The sequence below is a fragment of the Telmatherina bonti genome, assembly GCF_933228915.1.
Source record: "Telmatherina bonti genome assembly, chromosome: 1".
In the NCBI taxonomy this organism is placed as follows: Eukaryota; Metazoa; Chordata; class Actinopteri; order Atheriniformes; family Telmatherinidae; genus Telmatherina; species Telmatherina bonti.
The window spans coordinates 28,260,487-28,283,704 of NC_136619.1; the positions used below are offsets into that span (position 1 = coordinate 28,260,487).

At 37.5% G+C, this 23,218-nt stretch overlaps 2 protein-coding genes across 2 annotated transcripts; one reads left to right on the plus strand and one right to left on the minus strand.

Moving 5' to 3' along the window:
• Positions 1 to 794: 794 nt before the first annotated feature.
• Positions 795 to 7,786, plus strand: hp (haptoglobin; the record flags this gene model as incomplete). Its single annotated transcript, XM_079264325.1, has 4 exons — positions 795 to 978; positions 1,078 to 1,212; positions 6,353 to 6,636; positions 7,223 to 7,786. The coding sequence occupies 4 exons, from the start codon at positions 795 to 797 to the stop codon at positions 7,784 to 7,786; spliced, it is 1,167 nt and encodes a 388-aa protein (XP_079120451.1).
• An 8,215-nt stretch (positions 7,787 to 16,001) lies between these two features.
• Positions 16,002 to 19,514, minus strand: sult5a1 (sulfotransferase family 5A, member 1; the record flags this gene model as incomplete). Its single annotated transcript, XM_079264337.1, has 6 exons — positions 16,002 to 16,138; positions 16,489 to 16,669; positions 16,861 to 16,955; positions 17,049 to 17,175; positions 18,390 to 18,598; positions 19,376 to 19,514. 6 exons carry the CDS (start codon positions 19,512 to 19,514, stop codon positions 16,002 to 16,004), a joined length of 888 nt encoding a protein of 295 aa, XP_079120463.1.
• Positions 19,515 to 23,218: the final 3,704 nt, after the last annotated feature.

Below are 23,218 nucleotides of genomic sequence, written 5' to 3' on the forward strand. Positions count from 1 at the left end.
GGGTAAATAATATGGACGGAAGCTCACAGCTAACAGTTCGATGTCCCTTGTGCATATCTTCTCCTTGACAGTCACATGTCCAGGATGACACCAACGCTGGTTAACCAGCACTGCAATTCCACCACCCTTTAGCTTTCCGCTGTGTTGTCTACTGCGGTCTGCACGGACCGTTTTAAAGCCCGGTACAGACACATTACAGTCAGGGATGTGTTCATGCAGCCTCGGTGAAGCACATAATACTTCACTCTCTGTATTCTTTCTGAGACCTTGTTAGCATCTTGAGCTTGTCCGTTTTGTTAGCTAGCTTTCTCACATTACCCATGACGACTGTCGGGAGATATGGTTTAAATCTCCATCGCTTTGTCCTCTGTCTCAATCCAGCTCTGCAACCTCGCCTCTTTCTTTTCAACTCCATCCGGATTTGATGTGTTTGTTTCACTGATAATCCCGATTTGGGAGAGGTTAATCAGTTGATCCCGATTGTAAACAAGTCTTTCGTTGCCATGGAGACTCACCATAACAATTCTTGAAAAAAAAATCTTCTTTGCAGCACGCTCTCCGAACCAACATGATCTCCTCAGAAAAAATACCTAATTTGAGGTAATATCTATGTGAGAAGAGTTTGTACTTAAAATGGAGATAGCAGGTCAGAGCTACTACAGTTTGCTGCCAACAGACGGCGCAATCTAGAAAAGAATGTTTGAGCGAAACAGACATAATTTACAATGTTGGATTTAATTTTCAGACAATAATACCCGTAAATATTAATAGATGAGATGTTTGATGATCACACCATGTCTACAGCTTCTCTAAATCAAAGATGCCAATACTGGTCTGCTGTGCTAGAGTGCCCAATACATCTGTTGGGCCTGGAAGGATGTGATATTTTTCCTCAGGTGCATCCTGACTGGTTGGCTGCAGCTGTTCCTCGTTCCTGCCTGGCTGATAAAACTGAGGACTGCTCTCCAGCCATTGCCAGTTCGTCTGCTTGCCAGTGGTATTGTATGGCCAACCAGCGTTTGGTGTTGGTAGACTGAATAAGAGAGTCTAAAGAATCCTCCCTGTCTTGTTTTCCAGTCTTCAGCCTGTCCTGCATTCCAGTCTTCAGCCTGTCCTGCCTTCAAGTCTTCAGCCTGCCCAGCCTGCCTTCCAGTCTTCAGCCTGCCCAGCCTGCCCCCTGCCTTTTCAGCCAGTCCTTCACTGCCCCAACCAGTGACCAAAATAAAGGAATCTGGTTGAGAAGCATCTGTGTGCCTGACTTCTTGGAGGCTCTTTCCTGCACTATTCCTTAACAACATCATGGGCAACATAGTGTGTCAAGTACTCACAGCAGTGAAAAATGTGGGCTAAGACTGTTGCAGGACCTCACATAATCTGAATGCTTTCAAACTTTTTATTTACATATATTTATTGTTCACTTCAGTGTTTACAGAAAAACTACAGCGATTGCTTTCTTTTGAACTCGTTTATGAACAACACTGCAATTAACAACCATGGATTATGTCTACTGTGATGGGCTGCCAACTTGTCCAAGGAGTGCCCTGCCCCTCCATTGGTCGCTGTTTGTATAGGCTCCAGTACCACACGGACCTACTTTAGAATAAGTGGGTATAGAAAATGGATTGTGTTTAGATGGATGACTGTAAAACATTTTGGACATACTGACAAATTATGATACCTTTATGATAACTGCCTTGACACAAGAGATTTTATCATCAGTTTTAAACATGGTCATCCAGTTTTGCCAGCACTGACAGGTTATTACATTTTCACAGTAGAAATGGCAGAGAAAACTTTCTTTACCTCTCTATGGTCACAGTCAAGAATAATTATTCAGTGTGGTCGCTGATAAATGGAATAACCCAAATCACAAAGATAAGTACAGGTAAAATATCTATTCTGGGGCAGATTCCATTTTAACCTGAACTATCTTGCACTGCAGGACAGCTGTATTGGTGGAAAAATGTTCAACAGTGACTGATGGTAAATATAAAAAGACTACAACAGAACCAAGGCTGGGAAAATGTGGGAAAAAATAAATATGGAATTCCAATCTCCTCTTGTAAGGGCAAACCTTGTTAATGAAAGTGTTAGCATTGTAGAATAGAGTAATAACATTTCTACTTTCAAATGACTTGGTTAAGTTTGATGACGACAGAAATTATTGTACAGATATTAATTTTTGGACCAACTAACAAAGACATGAGTCTGAGTCCTACTGATAAAGTTAAAACACAACTGAAGCTATAAGAAATATGTATTTATCCTTTTAAATATTCTGTGAAGTCTGCTTAAATAATGACTTCAACATTATTCATCATTCTTTTCCTAAACCGCTTAGTCCAATTAAGTTATGCAGGGAAACTGGCAGTCGGAGAAACCGGGGAGACCTCATGCATACATAGAAAGAAGATGAAAACTCCACACAGAAAGACAATTGTTCTAACCTCCCTCCATCCGGAGCTCAAACCAGCAACCTTCTTTCTGTGAGGCAGCAGTGCTAACCACCGAAGTGGTGTGTGTCAGGAAAAAAAAAGTACTTCCTAATTGAGCTGCTTCTGTGTCTAATCCAGTTAAGAGTGCCTTTGCCTCGGGTTGCCAAACCCTGTAACTCTTAGCAACACAGCCACCATGAAAGGACTTCATTTGATATTTATGTTTGATTTCTGGGATTTTTCATAACCAGTTATGAGCTTAAAATCATTATTCTCCAACAACAGTTTCTCAGGAATCCTACCAAGTATGTTTAATGTGCTTGCATAATTAAAAAATTCAAGCACGAATATGACTCTATTAACTGAGGCTTGCATGTGAGATGCTGTGTTTTACTGCACAAAAAAGAAATAGAGGCATTTGCTCCACATCATCTATTCCAGCATGTTCACATTGAAATATAAATACACTCACGGCACATAGGACATATGCATTATATATGAGCCTTTACACTGTTTCTGGCTTTTTTTCATATTTGTCTTTCACCAGTAAGTCATTTTAGCATCATGTGCAGCATGTCTAACCATTCTATGCTATTTTAATCAGACTACTTATGAAGTAAAAAAGATTAAAAAAAAAAAACAAAACAACTACTTTAGTTCTTTGATCATCTTACTTCTATTGTACATTGTCATTTTTTGTGTTGAATAAACAATAGTTGTTTTGCTTGACAGCCACAGCAATTCGTAAGGCAATGCAGTGTGATAGGTTTAAACGGAAAAATCTCACAACAGAAATGAACTTTGAAGTCCTGTCTGTCACTGGCTTTTAACACTGCTTGAGTTGCTGACTCCTTTTTAATGTCTCTTTTTTTTCTTTTTATATATTGTGTGTTAAAGTGGCTAATATTTTTTATTGTTTTTATTTTATTTTATTTCTATTATATTCTGTATGTTGTTGAGCTTGGGATTGTGTACAGCGCTTTGGTCAACTGTGTTGTTTTGAAGCGCTCTATAAATAAAGTTGGAATTGGAAATAAACCTTTTGTAAATAAAAACCTGGAGCAGCAATGTTGGACTTTCCTCTATGCAGCACATATCTGACAAACCGATGTCACAACTAACAGCTACTGCCAGTAAACTAAAGAAACATTGTGTGTGTTTTTTAACTCCCTGCAGAAAAACCTCATGAGGCAATATGTGCTTTATGTTCCATAAGAACAAACTGCTAAGCACACTGAGCTGCAACACTAAGACTTTAACAGTATTAGTGTGCATCCGTCAGGCTTGTTTACTTTTAGTAAACTATGATGCAAACAGTGCAAGCTGTGCTGCTGTGACAAATCATCAAACACATATTTTTGAAGGTGTTTTACTTAGTAGATCATTTGATACAATTAAAGTCACCATAGGGCACAATATAGTTAAACTAAAACTTAAAACTAAATCAGCCTAAAAGTTTGTTCCATGAGTACAATGTATTTTGAAGAATACCTCTTTTATCTTTTGGAGATAATGTTGAAAAGTTTCCCAAATGATGAGTAACGGCATTTCACAATCCCAAAGTTGATTTTGGATTCCTGGAATCATGTTTTTTCTCTCTCTCTCTCTCTCTCTCTCTTTTTTTTTTTAAAACTTTGTTTAAAGACTTTGTCTTGCAGCAGATATAAATACTCCCATTAGCAAACAGAATACATTCAGGGAAAGCCACTACACGGCAGATGATGAATTCTTTCAACAACCTGTAAGTTAAGATGATTTGTTTGCTTTTTTTTGCCATTTTTAAATCCTTACAGATACATCGAGGTTTTCTACCACTGTGTAAAATATGAAAACCAACAACAAAATTTAAATTAACTGAGCCTTATAATTACAATCTGTTAGTCAAAGCTGGATTCAACTGTGAAAGCTGATATATAATCTCTCAGTGCTCCAATATTTCAAAGATTATCCAGACTTCATTTTCTTAGTTGTTTTAATTAGTTCTAAAGGTTCAGATTGAAAAGCTTGTCAGTGCAACATGTATTTTCTTTTTCTGAAGGCATATTTGAGTTTCCCCACTGATGTTGAAAGCCAGAAACTGTTTTTCTCACTGATCTGCTTTTGTTAAAGACTTTCTTTGGCTGTGGTCCTCCTGGCTGCACGGGCCTGTCTGACAGAAGGCGGGATTAAAGGCTCTGCGTCAGGTAACGCTACAAAATTCAATAACTTTAAAATGTATGTACCTGTTTTTTTTTGTTTGTTTTATTTTTAATTTAATATTAGTTTTTAGTATTGTTGTTCTTATTCACGATAAGAGTAGTAGTGCAGGATTAAGTTTTGGACCTGCTAGAACAGAAGTCCCCAACTTTGGACATCAAGGATCACTGTAACACACTGCAACACAGTCAAATCAATGCATTACATGTACACACCTAAACCAAAGACACCAGGGATTACTGACGTCTGTGAGTTGTGAAGAAAATGCATAATACTAAATGCAAATTGGATAACTCTAAACAGACATTAAGTAAGTAATTAATTTTCTTAACATATACAAACAATTTTGGTGCACATACAATGTTACAGTCCAGATACCAGGAAGGCTTTGAATTAAGGGGATAAACAGCAGTGACAGACTTACCACAGCAATGAAATTATAGTTGATGTAAAAGAAGAGAAGACAGTCATACAGGTGGACTGAAACCTGGTGACCAGCTCCAAATGCAGTGTGCATTTAAGGAGATCAGAACACTACCTTTCCGGCATTTCTTTCTTTGTCTTTTAAAACCCTCCCTTTTAAAAGGCTCAAGATGATGTTCATCATATTTTGTTGAATATACATACGATAAAAGTTCTGCAAACGTGTTTTTAACTCCATTCCGTTATGAGAAAATGATTGGTTTAAGGAAGAGATATAAAAGCGGGTCATGAGATAATCAGACAGGAGACGCTCCTGCTAGTTTCAAAAGTAATGGGCAAGTTGATAATTGAGCTTGATGATGGTGATTAATAGAAACATATTGCTTTATTACTCATAAACTACCCTCTCAGCTATTTGTAGGGCTCATATAATGGCAACCTATCCAATAACTGCTCGAATAATGGAGTCGGGGCCAAAAGTGATGGTTGGTTTAAGATGGTTGACACTGCTATGGCTCAGTAAATTAACAGTGTTTTCTGAACATCAATCTGAAGTAAAGTTAGAATTTTATCCCCTAATTTTTACACTCAGTCATAAAATTCACACAGCCACCTTTTACTTGACGCATCCACTGGTTTAAATTCAGGACAAAGAACATGAAAAATCATTTTGCTGTGTTGTGGCGTTGAAGCAAGACTAATAATCGTGAGCTTGTATTTAAGATGAAACCATCACTATGAAGAGACAGCTGCTTGAAGCTTGATTGGCTCACTCACCAAAGGAAAAATGGATCAGATGTGCAGAGAATGGCCTTTTACTATTAAGTATTGTGAAAAATGAAAGGGTTCTATTTTTCCTTTTTCAGCATAAAAATGTAATAAAAACTGCAGGTGGCATTCACAAGATTGCCCAACCTCAATACCATTCATTGTGCAGGATAGAATTGAGATCCTCCAAGTCACTTTCATTCAGGATTATTTTATTGTTATTTACAAAGCAATGTGAAATCTTGGGGGACAAAATGACATTAACAGAAGTCCAGGCTAACAAAATGATCAGTTTTGGTCAAAGTCCCAATGAAAGATAGCAGCCAGATTTCTAAGTGAGGCACTCAAAACTATAATTTGAATCAGCTGTTTGCAGAAGACTTAAAAGCACCTTAAAGAGACTTTATAATACCCAGGAAAAAAGTCTTTCCTGGTCATTCCACAACCATCTAAAATGAAAAAACACAAATTTTTATTAAAAAAAAAACAAAAACAAAATAAAAACAACCTGTCTTTTTTTTTCCCCCCAGCAACCAGACCAGAATTACTCCGATCCAGGCGAATGGTTGGGGGGACCCTGGCTCCTCACGTCCCCTGGCAGGCCATGATCTACCTTTCTGATAATGTGCTGGATGGGGGTTATGCAGGTGGTGCACTAATTTCTGATCAATGGGTGCTGACAGCTGGCAGAAATCTCTTTATAAGGAAAAGTCGACAAGACATCCAGGAAAAGCGTCCTATCATCCCCAAAGTGTACCTCGGCATCTCACAAAAGGCAGAAGCAGTTGCATCAAAAGAAGCTGCTGTGGAGAAGGTGAGCAAATAACGTCACAGTACAAAAAAATGCTGAAAAAAATGAGAAAATATCTTCTTTTTTTTTTCCACAGTAAAACTGGAGTGTCTGTAACATATCTGGACATTGGTCCAGTTTTTAAATATTAATATGGCTGTAACTAAAATATGATTAATTTTAAGTACTTTTTTTTTTTTTGCTATTTAACAATGAGGAAGAAGACTTCATGAACAATGCCCACAAGGGGTCAGAAAATGACAAACAATTCTTTATAATGTCACACCTTGTTCTCTCATTTTTCCAAGAGTGGTTTTGAAATGAATTTAACTTAGGCAACCTTGGGCATCAAACCTCTGAACAGCTCGTAACTCATGTAACGATAGATAGATAGATAGATAGATAGATAGATAGATAGATAGATAGATAGATAGATAGATAGATAGATAGATAGATAGATAGATAGATAGATAGATAGATAGATAGATAGATAGATAGATAGTGAAGGGTGTGACCGAAAGCAGAAATAGGGCATTGTTTGTTTAAAAGACTTTTAAATGGTAAACGAGAAGGACATTGTTAATGAAAATGGAAATGTTCCCTTCGACAGGCGGTTCTGCATCCCAGCTTCCAGAATAAATCTGACTGGGACAACGACCTGGCTCTGATCAAACTCAAACATCCAGTCATTGTGAGTGACAAGATTACCCCCATCCCTCTTCCAGAAAGAGGCCAGGATCTCAAGAACATAATGGGGAGGTCAGGTGTTCTCACCGGCTGGGGCTGGGGGGTCCACCTCACTGCTGCTACATCGCTCAAACACCTCATACTCCCTCTGGCCAATCAGTCTGACTGTAAGACAGAATATGAACGCATTGGACTCACTCCAGCAGTGGATGACAACATGTTCTGCACTGGACCAACGAAGTATGAAGAAAATGTTTGTTTTGGTGATGCAGGAGGAGCTCTGGCTGTCAGAGATGCTCAAAACGGGGCTGTATATGCTGCAGGGATCCTTTCCTATGACAAATCCTGCAGCAGGTACAAGTATGGAGTCTATATGAAGATTTCCTCATATTTGCCTTGGATCCACAGCGTCATCAGGGGAGATACAGAAACATCGTCTGTTCTGCGTTCTGATGCAATGTCTAAGATGTACTCATTGCAACCATAAAGCTTCAGGCTGTTTGGTTTTGATTTTAGACAGAAATTTTTGCAATATATTGTGTCAGTAAATGTGTAATTTAACAGCTGTCAATATGTGTCAAGTTAATGTTTTGACTTTTGTGGCAAAAAAAAAAAAAAAAAAAAGATATTCCGTCTGACTGGATTGATTTATGATTAAATTTGGCTACGTTTTAAACATCTTATTCATAAATTAGAAAGTCACATTATTTTTGCAATACCTCTTGTCAAGAAATATTGTTTTTCCAATATAATTCATCAAATAAATATGTCCCCCTGTAGGGTATTTTTAACATCTGCCCTCTCACTGAAGATTCTCCAATGCATGTCAAGCCTGTAAAGGAGTGCTTAAAAGCTTCAAAGTCTGAGACAATGTTTCATCATGTGCAGTCAAAGGCATAAAAACACAAGTTAACAATGGATTACAGGTGGATGACACAACTCACACTGTGCATTTTAAGTGTTGCCCGCAGAAACTAAACTTCAAATATATTATTGTCTGGCAGGCATGTTCACTCTGCCATGAATCATGAACTGTTTCAACCACAACTGTCCAAAAAAATGTAGCATCTTAGCAGCTGCCTGTCCAGTCGATACAGTGCGACTAGAGAAGATAAAAAGGAGGGAAAAGAAATCAAAGACAGCCACGACTGGCTCCTTCCTCTGGGTGTTTTTCAGTGTTACAGGAGGACAAACAAGCTTGAGGCATGGAGAGGCAGATGTTCTCTTTTACTCTCAGCTCAAATATGTAAGTGAGTTATTTGATCAGTTAATTACGGTTGAAAAGATACAGAGGGAAACCGCTGCTGGCTGAGAGTTATAAAACTTTTGCAAAAATTAACTATTTTAATTCCCTTCAGGAAATCCTGCCACTCTTTTTTGCTTTTCTTCCTTCACATAGCCCTAAGATCAGTTTCTTCAAATAGAGGTTAATGTTGTGTACCATGTAAACAGATGTGTAAAGGACAGAATCCAAAATGCATAAAGTTTAGAAGACTATTATATTTATTTTTGAACAGAAGCAAAAGATTTCATTTCCGCTAGAGAAGGATAACCACTTTGAGAAGCTCTTTGCAGATACTGATGCAGTCACAGATTGCCTTTATGTTCTTGCTTAGGGGGGGTTTTAATTCACTCATGGTGAAAAATGGTTGTGGTTCTATGAAATTCTTGGGATGTCTTAAACATACTGCTACTATTGATGCTTTACGTGGTTTTACAGAAAATCTGTCAAGGTCTGCTTGAGCTTTGTTACAAAACTCTGTGGCAGCCTTCAGAAGATGCATAAGGACTTTTTCCTGATAATTATTGCATAACAGTTGTAGATGCGGCTCCATTGATTACTGAATTGGTAGATTTTAACAGGAAAATAGTAGTTTAATCAGCCTTTAACAAATCTTGTGGGTTTTCAACTTCATTTTGGCAGTTAAAGAAGCACAGATAAAGACTGCTGAAATGAGGTTTCAGGTATTTATACAAATAAAACATTTGCATCCCCTGGCCTTTCATTAAATTGACTGCAAACAACCCTTAACAGGCCCCTTAAGGTCACAGGTCTCGTTTAAAATCATCAGAGATATTTGATTTGTATTTGCTTATTTTATATTTTAAACCCAGAAGCTAGAAATTATGTTTTAAACTAGAAAAGCACTCGGAAAGTGCAAACCTCCACCAAGGCCTTCAATAGGCTCCTGGATCCAAACAATGATCTGGATTACTACCAAAACAAAAAAAATTTCTTCCTTTTGACATTTCCAACAACTCCTGAAAATTTCATGAAAACCCATCCATAAATTTTTGAGTGATCTTAAAAAGAAACAAACAAACAGACAAACAGATAAATGCCGGTAAAACATAACCTTGGCGGAGATCATTTTATTGACTTTTCTAAACTGAAAGCCATTTAGAAATCAGTTCATCTTTTTTTCTCATACATATAAGGTCCAAGTTCTCACTTGCCATTGTAAACTCTGGATTCTGGTAGTAAAAATTTCAACTGCTGTGCATCAGAATAGAGTTGCACAAAATTCAAAAGAACCTTTCATCCATTCTTCCCCACAGGACCACTTCATCTCTGCCATTGTGCCTTCTGTGTTTGATGTCTAGTGTGAGAGGCTTTCTTATTGTCGTTCTTTAGCCACTTTGTTAAGTTGAAATCCAGCCTCAAAAGGAAAAACATATGTCATTAAAGTTATTTTGTAAATGACTGAGCTTGTTGGGTTTTTATATCTTTATAGTTAATTGCTAAAAACTATAAGGGAGCATTTACATCGGGATAGTCCGCTAGACTCTGCTCAGTTGTAGGGGGGTGTATCCATGCAGACAGAGATCACATTTATGCTGCTCTGTGGTCAAATGAGCCAAACCTTTGCAACAATATACCCCCATTCTTATCTAAGGTGGCACTTAACTAGTATTTAGCAAAAGAGAGGACAAAACCCGCGTGAAGAAAACTCTATTTCCTCCATTTGAGAGATAAGCATGGAGCAGAAAACTCACTGTTTTGGGTTTTTTATTTTGTCTTATTCAAGTGTACTGCAGAAATACACTCCAACAATGACTGCAGCATGAACAACAGATGAGGTAGAGGACTCTTAATGCCATTGCTGTGTATTTACCTTCAATGCAATACTACGTCAAATGCAGGAAGTGACTTTTTTTTGTTGTCCGCTTCCTGTATTTGGTCCGCTTGAAACGGGCCGAAACCTGCGTTTGTAGGCAGACCGAGTCCACTTCTCCGGTCCAAATTAGAATTTGTTTGGCATATTCATGGTTCCCCAAACAAAGTGGGGTTTCTGAGCAAACGGACTCGGACTCAAATCAAAAGGCTGATGTAAATGTGCCCTTAGTATATACTGATGTGCCTTTATTAGAGTGGGATGATCTGATGAGAACAGACAAGGTTAAAAGTATTCATTTCCATTGTATATGAGATGATACAAGACTTGATGAGGTCAGATTGTCAGAGGACAACTGCAGTTTAAGCACACACCTAGAACAGAAGGCCTGCAAGGCCAACACGTCAGAACCAGTCCTGTCATCAGGAGAGGACAATGGAGAAGATGTGAGGGAGATGGGTAAGACACACCAAGTGATCAACAGGAAACTAGTAAGGCAGACGATGAGAAGCAGAGTAGGTGCCTTGTCTTTCAGTGCATTCTCATCAATGATTAGAAGAAGAAAGAAGGTAGTACAAAGCCAAGGCCGTGGACATGCTCTGGCTTTTACGAAGGGAGATCTGAGTCAAAACCATGGACACTCACCAACAGTTGCAGTGTGAGCTGAACAGATGTAGATACTTATATTTGAGATTGTATTTGAAACTCCAACAAATTATAACTGAAAAATATTCTGAATCAAAGTCATCCTCAAGATTCACCCTGATGAATTCAAAGTTAAAGGCCAGCTTGATATCTCATGATACACCTAGCTGAACTTGGGAATGTTATGCTCCACTTCCATGGAAGTGGGAAATAAATGTTAGCCATATGTCCTATGAGGTCCCTGTTGGACTGGGGTCTTAGAGGAATTGGTTTCCCTCCCAAAGACATCATCACATCTCATCAGATTGATACCTGTGTGCTTTGAAACCCTCCTCATCATGTTTTGTGGGGCTAATGCCATCTTACTAGGGAAGGTTGTTGCTGTGTCAAGAGTCAAATACCTGTGTAAATACAATAATGCCCATTTTCCTCACAGGACATTGCATAGAAAAAAAAAACCTTTTTTTTTTTACCTACCACATAACAGAGGATGTAATGTCAATTTTCCTCCCATCTCTTGAACCCTTTGTGTTGTACTCCTTAAACGATCTGAAGAAGCTCAAATCAAAAGTCAGAATCATGACAGAAGTATTTTCTGGTTGTTGTCAAGCAGAAAAATGACAATCATTTTGTGTTCTTCATTGTACATGTGGGGGTGTCCAAAGTCAGTGCTGGAAGGCAGCTGTCCTGCAGGTGTTCCAGCACATCTGGCTTCCGTTAAATGGATCCAAGAGCCTCTAGAGTTCTGCACTATGACTGATTCATTTGAGTCAGGTGTATTGGAGCAGGGACACAATGAAAACCTGCAGGAATTTGGCCCTTGAGGACCGGAGCTGGTCATCCCCACTGTACAGTAATATAAGTTTGTATCTGCCTTTCAATTGTACATAAATGGTAGAGAACCCACATAAACAGAAAAAGTCCTACTTTTAAATGAGAGTAAGACTGAATCTCGGTTGCTTGGGCCTCCAGGCTGCCAGGCTGGCATTGCCCAGAAGTTGATTTTGTTTCTTTGACATCTGTTTATCATTTCATCACCATGTTATTTCTCTTGTTTTTATTATATCTTATTACTGTTGACTTGTCCAGCACTGTAGTCAACATATATTGTTTTTAAACCGGCTCATAAAAAAGCTGACTTGACTTGATTTGACGAAACAAAGATGAGGAAAGCCTAGGGGCAGGTCCCTTTAAATAAAAGAAGAAAGAAACTTGCCGATGAAATACCTCATGACTCTGCATGCCCACACTTGTATGACATCCTGCCTTTCTAGGACAAAGAGTGCACAGAAAAAGGTTTAGAGACAAACCATCTCTTCAGCTGCTTGGTGAAGTGTATCCAGAATCATTTAGTGCATTGACCTTTTGAAGATGAAGTAAAAATTGTGAGAGTAAGAACTATTTTTTCTTTTTCTTTTTTAGTATATCTGCAGTAGGGTGCAGGAGGTGCTCTTCTATGGCTTCTGAAATATTAATACTGCTGTCAAAGACCATTACTCTGCCAGTCTCAGAGTGTACTCTGTGTGGCTCCATCACTCCTCAAAGCACTGACTGAGATCACAACACTAACAGACTCCTTCTGCAGTGTAATACAGACCTCACTTACATTTTTATACATGTAGAACCTAATGTGCTTCTTCTAAAAGTTGAATATGTACAGCTTTTTATAGTCACAAAGTAGTGTAAAAATTCTTTTCTTTTTCTTTTTTTTAATTGTTTTGTTTTTTGTTTGTTAGTTTACTTTTCATTGTTTTGTGTTTCCAGAATAAATTACCCGAATTTGTGGCCCTGCTGAAGTTGGAACTGACAGAGTAACAGGTCATATTAAAGTGTGATTTAATCCTTGTTGAGTAGATAAGCAGAACAATTTGTTTTGATTAAAACAATATTTTGCTCTGCATTTGTTTATCAGAAATGAAATTATTTCTATTAGTGCAGTTAATACTTGGAAGGATGCAAGCGCCCCACAAAAAACATAGAAGAAAAAGTTCACAGTAGCAATACTAATGCAAAAGAAAAGTGTTTTAGGAATCTGATAAATATGTGATGGTACAACTGATCAGACTGAAAGCTTTAATTTATACAGATTTCAAATATTGGAGTTCATACCAGGACAAGGAACAAAGCCTTATCATCCAGCTTTGTTCTTTTTACCCATTGAGGAAAGCTTTTTTAATAAGACTTGCACTATAAGAGCAGCCATCCTTTTATGTCTGTATTGTCTTTCTAATACCATGAAAGACAGGAATACTGAGAAATTTACAGTGCACACAATCTTCTTGGCCAGTATCTTCTCATAGGTTGTCATGTTGCCGTATAACATCAAGAAGGAAAAGGTCAGCATGCTTTCAGCAGCAGCTCTGCTGAGGTGCACCCCTCCTTTCCCTCCAAGCAACCTACAACAGAAGAACTGAAGCATCTTTTCAACACCTGATTCTCAACTTGAACTAAAAATGATCTTTTGTCAGGTAGTTCCTCTGTCCAGCAGGGCTTCCACCCTCATGTGTGACTCAAATGGGAAATATGTAAACACAAACACACGTCTGACACATGCGCGCGCGCGCACACACACACACACACACACACACACACACACACACACACACACACACATCTATCTATATAGATAGATATAGATAGATAAATATATATATATATATATATATATATATATATATATATATATATATATATATATATATAGAGAGAGAGAGAGAGAGAGAGAGAGAGAGAGATAGATATAGAGAGAGAGAGATAGATATAGATATAAATATATATATATAATATATTGCGTATAAAAGAGAAGAAAATATAAAAGAAAAAAATACATTATTGATATTTCACAGGTACAGACAGATAAGAATGAGAATAGGTTTAAAAATATCACTTCTCACATCACTTTAAAAACTTAAAAAATACAGAAAGATCAAGTAGATATGTTAAAAGTTCTGCATCTCCATATTAATGAAGCAGAATTTAACATTAGTCAAATTTGCTTTGATTACTGACAGCATTCTGAATCTGTGCATGCAATCTGGTGTTTCAGGGTTCCCACTGTGATTAATAAATACAGATTATATAAATATTACTATGTTACTGTAGTAGAAAAAAATGCAAAATAGTACATGAATTTAACAGTGTGAGAGCTGCAGTTGGACAGCAACACCATAAACATTTCACAACAAAACAAAAAAAAAAATTCAAATTTGTGTTTTAGTTTGAACCCTTGTGATAGGAGAAAGTTGAGATGTTTGCTTTGCCCTGTTTCCCTACAGCTGAGTCTGAGAAGCTTGAGAAGTGTGAACACGCTTCTCACATGACTAAAATGTGTGAGTGTTTGCAAGCTATAATCATGTGTTTACTTCTTATTTGTGGCACAGGATGTCAGAGACCTTGTCAGCCTGATTATTTGTGGCACATTTGAGAACAAATTCATTAGAAACTGAATTGCTTTGTTTAAATATGATGGTTTCATTTCCGTTTTTGGCAACATTACATGTCGACTTTTAAAACGTATCCAAACTAAAACATGAAACTGTCATTGATCAGTTTTTAAATTACTGGCTGTGTAGTTTTGTCCGGTTTGACTTAATACGTCCAGGTTTTGATATCCATCTCATCAGAATGAGTAACAAGGTATAGTTATAATGAAGAAGTTCCCTTCTTGCTTAGATTTTTGTTCTTTCTTCAAGTAAACATATATAAAACTCAACATTTACACTACCTCAACGCACTCATGTAACTACTCAGGTAAGCTCACCTTCCTCAGACATGAGTCCAACATGCGTATCGTTACCCAGGCTCAGTCTACAAGCAACAGTGGTACACAAAGAAAGATTTAGTGTCTTAGTTTCCACATGTCTATATGAACTGCTGGGTTTTCAATAAGTTAGCGTAACTTCTGGCCCTTCTTTACTTGTTTGTATAAATGATCTAACTCATTGAAGAAATTATTGATCTCACATTATCTGCACTTTACCTTTTACAACCCGTTAACACAATAATAAATCTTTTAATCTATCCAAGAATGTGCCATCCATCTTGCCTGGATGGGTTTTCATTCCGCTGTTTCTATAATGTTTCTGTCAACTTTAGGTAGAGAAATTCATCTTAAGACAAAAAACGTCAAACATCATGTTTCAGAGAATCTTTTAATTGTTTTTTTCTTGCAATATAATCTTTGCTTTTTTTTTTTTTCATATTTGAATTTGTACTCTTAAAATGTTTTGTCTGACTAGCTTAACTAAAATTGTATATTGTATTAAATTGTATGTATTACATATAAGGATCTGGGAATTATTATTCCTGAACAATTTTTACAAGTTTCGAGTTTTCCACCAGGTAACAATGACTACAGAGCACATTGGGATATGCATGCTATGCTATGGTCACTGATATATGCATGTGAGAGTATTTTAAATGCATCTATTGCTTGAAGACTAGAGGGGGAACCAACACTTTTCTTTGGGTGTGAAATAACAAGACATACAAGGGTCAGCTCAGCCCTCTAGACCAGGAGCTTTTTATGAAAACCTTTAACCTGTCCTTCCCCCTCTATGCATTGCTGTAGTGTTAACATCACTGTCAGCTTCTTCACTTGTAATTCACATTACAGACATATGAAGTCCCATTTGTGCTAAATAAGAAAAGCAAATAATTTCATGGCAATCAAATATAATCAACCCTAATATGAACTAACTAACTAGTCTGCTATGTATTTGCCCAAATCTGAAGGTATCAACACAAATGCCAATGGCAGAGATGCATTTGTGGAGGTAATTTAACAACTGAAATGAAAAGTATTGAAGTTAAGAAAAAATTACTGTGTTTGCTTGAACATTACAAGACTAATAAAAGGAGGATAAAAAAAGAGATTATTAAGATACAACAAGATGTTTTAGTTCATTTCTACAGTTCTGGTTTCTTCTGTAGGCTTTGCTGTTAGATAAGCGAGTCTTCTTTCTCCTGCTTCTCCCAAACAAACTCTAGACTGCAGTCCTGCATCTTAGAGCAGAAGATGCTTTGGAAATGTTGATTCTGTTCCTTTGTGAACATGTTTTTCCAGTCTCCAATCTGGCCTGTGTTGTATGAACATGAAGAAAAAAAAAGATAAATAATTGAAGGGCAAATAGGATTTTTTTTTCTCAGAATATAAAATTCAGGTTTAAAAAAGGACAAAAAGTCAAATGACAAGAAAGTTTTATTTTGTGACAAATCCTACTTTCCAAGGTTCACGACACTTTAAACAAATCAACTGTGCTTTAAACACAGACCGATATTGCTTTGTGTGTTTCTACAAATTATTATGGCTAATGATGAGCAATTAATAGGATAAAAATGTTTAATAGAAAATCTAAATTGTGTGGCAACATACATGTTGTTTGTCAAAATCTGTAAATCAGTAAAAGAGTCAACTGAACAGAGCTACCTTTCCTCATGAAGGAGCCCTTGCTGTGATCCATTATCTCACTGGGGATGAGTGTGTAGTTGATCATCTGGTTGTCTTTCATGCTGCTGAAGCTGCAGTGTTTCACACAATTGTTAAGTTCATCTTCCAGCAGAGGGCACTGCAGGAAGGAGCTCATCCTCCTCATGGTGCCATGCAGGTCCTGATATTACAGTGTAATGTGAAGAAAAAAAACTCATTTGAATCTCTTTTAAAAGCAACTGATTTGACAATAAATTTTTAACTCCCGTCATTTCACTGCATGTTTTATGGATTGGGCGGGTGGAAACAATCCCCACTTTGTGTCTGTTTAAATGATTATGTGACGACAGCAATGCGTGGCTTCTCCTTTACCATTGACATCTCTTCATAGGTGATGTGAAGCAGATTGAGAGCAGCTTTTTGACTGGTCCAGCCTTTAATGTGATCAAACCAGGATCCAAAGTGCACTGAAGCAAAGATGTGTAAAGAAAAAATTACATTTCAAAATGGAGTGGAAAAAACCAGTATGACAACAGATCTCTTTCCGCATGTCAGCTCACATGTGCCATCCAGGAACTGGTTTAAAAACGCTGGAAATGAGTGGACTTCAGGGAGGAACTTGGCCATTTTGTGGAAATGATAAAAGGAAACCACAACATCTTTTGGATTTCTGCTCACAAAGATGACCTAGAAGAAGAAAAGGAGCAACACATGTTCACATGTTTTACTGTATGATACTAATAGTTGGAAATTTCCACATTTTTACATACACATTCACTCTGTATTTTACATAAACATTTACCCAAAAAAAGTCAAGTCTATGTGAAATACAAGAAAAGATATAATCAATTTTAAAACCTACAGACAACAAAATATCTGTCACTTTACCATGTTGTTAATATCATTTTTATATTCTCTACCAAAAACGAAATGTTTTATAAATTGGGATTTGATTAGCTGATTTAAAAAAAGAATCATTAAAGTAACGTTATATAACTATCAGCCTGAAAACTGCTTCTGACTTGTTTTGATGGTTCACTGACATTAAATCAACTACATATCCTGCAGACGTTGATGCCCTGCAGCATCCAGAGGATGACAAGTTGCGCTTTTTTTTTTCCATCCCAGAGCATTACTTTACAGTGATTTCACTTTTTGGCAAAACATCATTCTGGACATTGACACACTGGCCACTTCAGATACACACTGTGGCTGGTTCAGCAAAGAAATGCATGATGCTATTTGAGGAAGATAGGAAAAGAGAGAGAAAGATTGAAAGGTAAAGCAAGTGTCAACATCAGACTGACTTTTACTGGCTGGAGAAAACGCCAGCAACGGACAGATTGCAAGACGGATGCCAGATTAGCCGTCGCTATGGGGAGCCAAAATGAGGAAAATTGCCAAATTTCAGTAGAAGGGCTTCAGCATTTTCTTGAAAGTGGCAGACATTTTTGTTTTCTCATCATCTGTTACATTGTCCACATATATCAAGAATCAAAGGGATGAATGTGTCAGCATCTGCCCGAACTACACAGCTGGTGAAATATGGATTTATTGAAGCAAGTTTCTATGGTATTAATGCTCATAGAAGAAGCTAGATTATCAAACAGGCAAGCAGCAGGAATCATAAAGCGCAACACAATAAAGTCGGGCTAACCTGTCCGAACAAATGTATGTAAACCACCCAAACTGGCACACACATGAAAAGACCAGAAGCAGTGAAAGAGAAAGCTATGGAGGGCAGATCGAGTGTGTAAGAATCAATGTTAAAAACAAGCAAAACACAACATATTGAGCTTGATTATGTAAGTTTCTGGCTTCTTTTCCCCCCTAACAACACCACTAAATCTTTAGTACAACTCTGGGATCAGCTCAGCTAAATAAATAGATGGATATCAGACCTTGACCTTGGAGTTCTGGAGGGCAGGGCCCAGCAGGTGATAAGGCAGGTGTGTGGTGATGATTCTGGGTGTTGCGGATGTGGCCAACACAGCAGCGCTATAATACTGCTCTAACCAGGGAGCTCGTGCCCAGTTTGGGACAGTCTGGGACAAGTGTGGGTCACCTCTGCTGGATATGAGAGTCACAATTTCCTGCATCCACGTGGTGCCTGTTGGGGAAACGATGAAGGCTGTCACTGGATTTTATTTAATTCCATCCACAGCAGCAGTAATAAGTTAGAATACCTAAAGTACACAGGGTTTCCCTTCAACTGGAGAAGTCTGATAAGAACATGGGAAACTCAGTGTTTCACTGCACCCCAAAATAAAAACTTGATCTCTCACAATATATCCAGATATCAGTTGATTGTGTTTGATATGTGACAGACTGATATATAAATATTCACAAACATCATTAAGCCTATTCATTCGGTAACACCCTCTCCATCAAATTTGTTTTCCATTTTTAATTCAGTAGATATATGTTAAGGTGCTTTGCCTGGCTAACGCACTTGCATTGTTTGAGTTTTGGGAATGGAGTAATGCAGAGTTAAAACATGTTCACCTTCTTCAATTTTTCATTAAATAACTGCAGCTTTTTTAAAAAAGAAAAAAAAAAGACAAGAAGAGCCTCTTTAAAATACTGCTGTCACAAAGAAAACCATGTTTTAGACTCAAAAACAGTAGACTGCTGGTGGTTGCTGGACCGTGTCTAAGAGTTTTTACTATCGTGTTTTACCGTGTTTCTATCACAGATTAAAGTTTTTGGTTTTTTTCATGCAGCAGAAAAACCTGCTTAATTATAAATGACACATTATTTAATCATGATTCTAGCTTGAAACTGAAAAACAAGTTGCTTAGCGAGCACACATTGTTTGTTCCACTAAAGATTCTGGATGCTGCAGACAAGGTGCATCTACCCTGACCACAGAGTCGTCTCTTCTTACCTGACTTTGGATAAGAAGCAATGAGAATATCTGTGTCTTGAAACTGAAATGTAAGAGCAAGTTGTAAGGAATCCTGTGTGTGAAGGTGTCCTGGAAATAAAATGCCATGAAATGTCTCTGTGACATCCAGCCTTGCCATATCTGATGTGTTCACAGGTCTTATATTGTTCCTGTAGCTTTGCCTTCTCTTCTCAGTATCGTTCCTCTGTGTCTCTGAGCTTCGTCCCTTTGTCTTCATCTGTGAGAAAGGACAACTGATCCCTACTCAGGATGTGATGGATCAGAATGAGGAAATTGTGCAAGTGGGTGTCAGTAGTGGTTTTCTATGTTTTAGAATGTCTTCCAAAAAAGGAACTTTCACATTGATATCCTAACCAGGAAAAAAGAAAGAAAAATGTTCTTTTATTATAGTCCATTTACAAATAAGTATCTCCAATTATAAGTGTAGGCAGGCTGATGGAACAAGGGGGCCCCACCTGCCCGTTCTCTTAAAATCGGCTCTTGACGTGTTTGTTTTTACAGTCTAGTCTAATTTTGACATTTATCATCTGCATCTGTAATAACTCTTAGATGGTTGTTGGTTTTACTGTCTTTGTGTGTGTGCACATCATCATGATCTTAATTTGTTCCCTGATTTCTTTCTTTTCTTTTTTTTTTTTTTTCAGTTATTGTTTCTTTCTGGTCTTGTTGGGATTTATTTTAGGTTTGTTCCATGTTATTACATGCCCATCTCTCCTCTTTAGTCACAGTACAAGTTAGATCTAAACTAAATGATCAGAAGGCTGCAAAAGTTCCTGTGCTGCTCGAGGAAAGTTTTCAGTCTATTCAAGTTTTAATGATTTTATTTTCGGACTCCATAAATAAACCTAGTTCATTTGATTTTCCACAACAGCAAAGAAAAAAGAGATTTTATTCTTTTTAGGTTTTTGTTATCTTCAGATAAGCTCTTGTGTCTCTTGATGTGATCATTGGTTATGAACTAGAGTCTGACTGTACTTTAATAAATTCATTAGGTAGACTTAAAGCTGGGATAGGTAATGTTAAATGTTAAATGTTACATTTTCAGGAGTTGTTGGAAATGTTAAAAGGAAGAACTGATTTAATTTCGGTGGTGAGATCACCGTTTGGATCCAGGAAATCCACTCTCCGAGTGCTTTTCTAGTTCACAGCTTTTTCCACCAACAATTTTCTCTTTCTCGGGTGTTTAGCAGGAGGCAAATAAACTGAGCCGGTTTGGGAAATCCTTCCTGCATTTTCTCAGCCATGTTTGCCTTCCGAGCTTCTTCTTCACCACTTTGTATTTTCATCCTAACACGCTATTCATATGCAGGGTTTAGCTATCCAGCATGTGCTGTGGGAGGGGAAGGAGGGGAGCCGGGAAAAGAAGCTTACGAAATATAACAAATGAACAACTTCAATTCGGCCCGAATTGTTTTGATTGGTCAGAGTTTTTACAGATTAAATGTAAAGTGAGGGGTCTAACTATATGTCTTATTGTTCATGATTACAAAATGTATAAACTACTATCAGGAAGAGGAACCACTTCACCCAGTCTCTGAGCAAGATTACCTACTCCAGCTTTAAATTGTGTATAAGATCTTATGCTGATGCTGTTTATAACCCAACAATGAGAGAGATTGGCCTCTGACACCAGTTAGAAAGAAATCTATCAAAGCAAAGGTCTGGAAAAGAATACAAGAAGCTAACTAGCAGCTCAGTTAAGAATTTGCTAAAAAAAAAAAAAAAAAAAACCAAAACAAAACAAAAAAACATTTAAACAGCATCTGCTGATCTGGTAACGCAAAGAATTAACTCATCATATTTCCCTGTCTTTGTCTTCAAAGAGAACCAACATCACTTTATTCAGATGTGTTGGGATGTTTATGTGCCAGAGACGGCTGGATTAGTCATTAAAGGAAGAATGATGGATGTTGCAACCATAAAGAAATCCCGAGTCTCCAGAGTACTATGAGCTGTAGGTAAGGTTTACACCCAGGCAGCAGAACCTAATTTCCTGTGACTGAAGCTTTCAAGCAACATATAAAAATCATATTCTCCATCTGTTTTCATCTAGTATTATTTTTAATTAAAAGAATTGAATTGTGAATTTAATGTCATTTCAAGATCCAATCTCAGAAAAAAAATCATGAAAATTGTCCAGTAGTTTTTGCCAACAAACAAGACAGCCAGACAGACAGACAGACAGAGACAAATGCAGGCAAAAGCATAACCTTTACCACCTTGATGGAGGTAATCATTAGTACTGAATAGTTATGTAACTCAGTGAGTAAACGATACAGTGTAATTTACTGTGGAGTGGTAACAGAATCTTTGAAGATAAAGATGTGGTGTTGAAAGGTGCAATAAATACATTTAGACATCATAATGCTGTGTCAGAAGGCATCATATCAGTTGTTATGTACATCATAGTTAAGATAAATAAAGCTTTGAGTTTCCAGCATAACCATTCCAATCTAAAAGTTGTTGTTTTTTTTTTTATCATCATCAACCAAGCTGTTATCCTCAGAATTATTGCTTATGTGACTTTGTAGTGAGAAGACTTTGTCCCTGTCCCACTTGTAAACAAATATGTGCTTTGTTTAACATCCACATGCTCCCACCACCACAGGTCATAAAGAACAACGACATTAGTTTCCATAGCTACACAGACGACACCCACATTTATGTTACAATATCACCAGGACACCGGAGCCTTGTACGGGCTCTTAATAAATGCTTTGAGGAGATTAATAATGACTGGATGTGCCTAAACTTTATTCAGTTAAACCGAAACAAAAATCAGCTGAAGCCAAAGAGAAACACAGAGCTTCGATGAAAAGTCAAGATCCTGCCGATGTCCCAGCAGGATCTAGAAGAAGAACTCCAAGCGTCCATCTGTAGTCAGATTGATTATTACCTTTACAGGTTTGCATAATAGCCTACTAAACAACCCCAGTCCTTTCAGAATACTGCTGCTCGAGTCCTCAATAAGACCAAGACAATGGACCACATCTGTTCTGAGGTCTTCACACTGGCTGCCTGTCTGTCAGACGACAAACTTTAAAGTTCTGTTGCTGGCTTATAAAACTTTGAATAGTTGAGGACCAAAATACATCAGAGACCTCTTGATCCAATCTGAGCCTACCAGAACCCACAAGTCATCTGGACCTGGTGTTTTATCAGTTCCCAGAGTCAGAACCAGACATGGAAAAGCTGCATTCAGCCTTCATGCTCCACATGTCTGGAACAAACTCCCAGAAAGCCTCAGATCAGCTGAAACACTCGGTTTATTTAAGTCCAGGTTGGACACCTGCCTGTTCTCAGCTGAATTTCAAAAGCTTTTATTTAAAAGTCCAATTATGCATCTTTCTTTTAAGCTTGACTTTTTTTCTTGATTGAGTTTTTACTAGTTTTTATATAATGTTCTTTTCTCATCCTTTCGCTTATATTTCTTTTTAAATTATGCTTCTTATTTTCTAATGTTTTAATGTCTCTTTGAAGCTCTTTGAATCACACTGTGCACTTTGCTGTAGAAATAAACCCGCCTTGTCTTTGTTATTTTAGTTTGCAGTTCTATTGTTAGGACAATAATAAGGACTCCAAATGAGATATTTAACATCCCTTTGCCATATGATATATGTTAACTACTGTTTATTTCCATACCAGACTGAGGGTAACATTAGTGTGATGGGGGTCAAATGCATGGTTTTTATATTGAATTGTTTTATTGCATGTTTTTTTAATTTATTGCTGTGCTGCTTCTAACCCCCCTGGAGGCCCGTCAACCTCAACACTAATTGTTAAATAAGGATACCTGTGAGTGTCCTGCAGCAGGAAATTTAA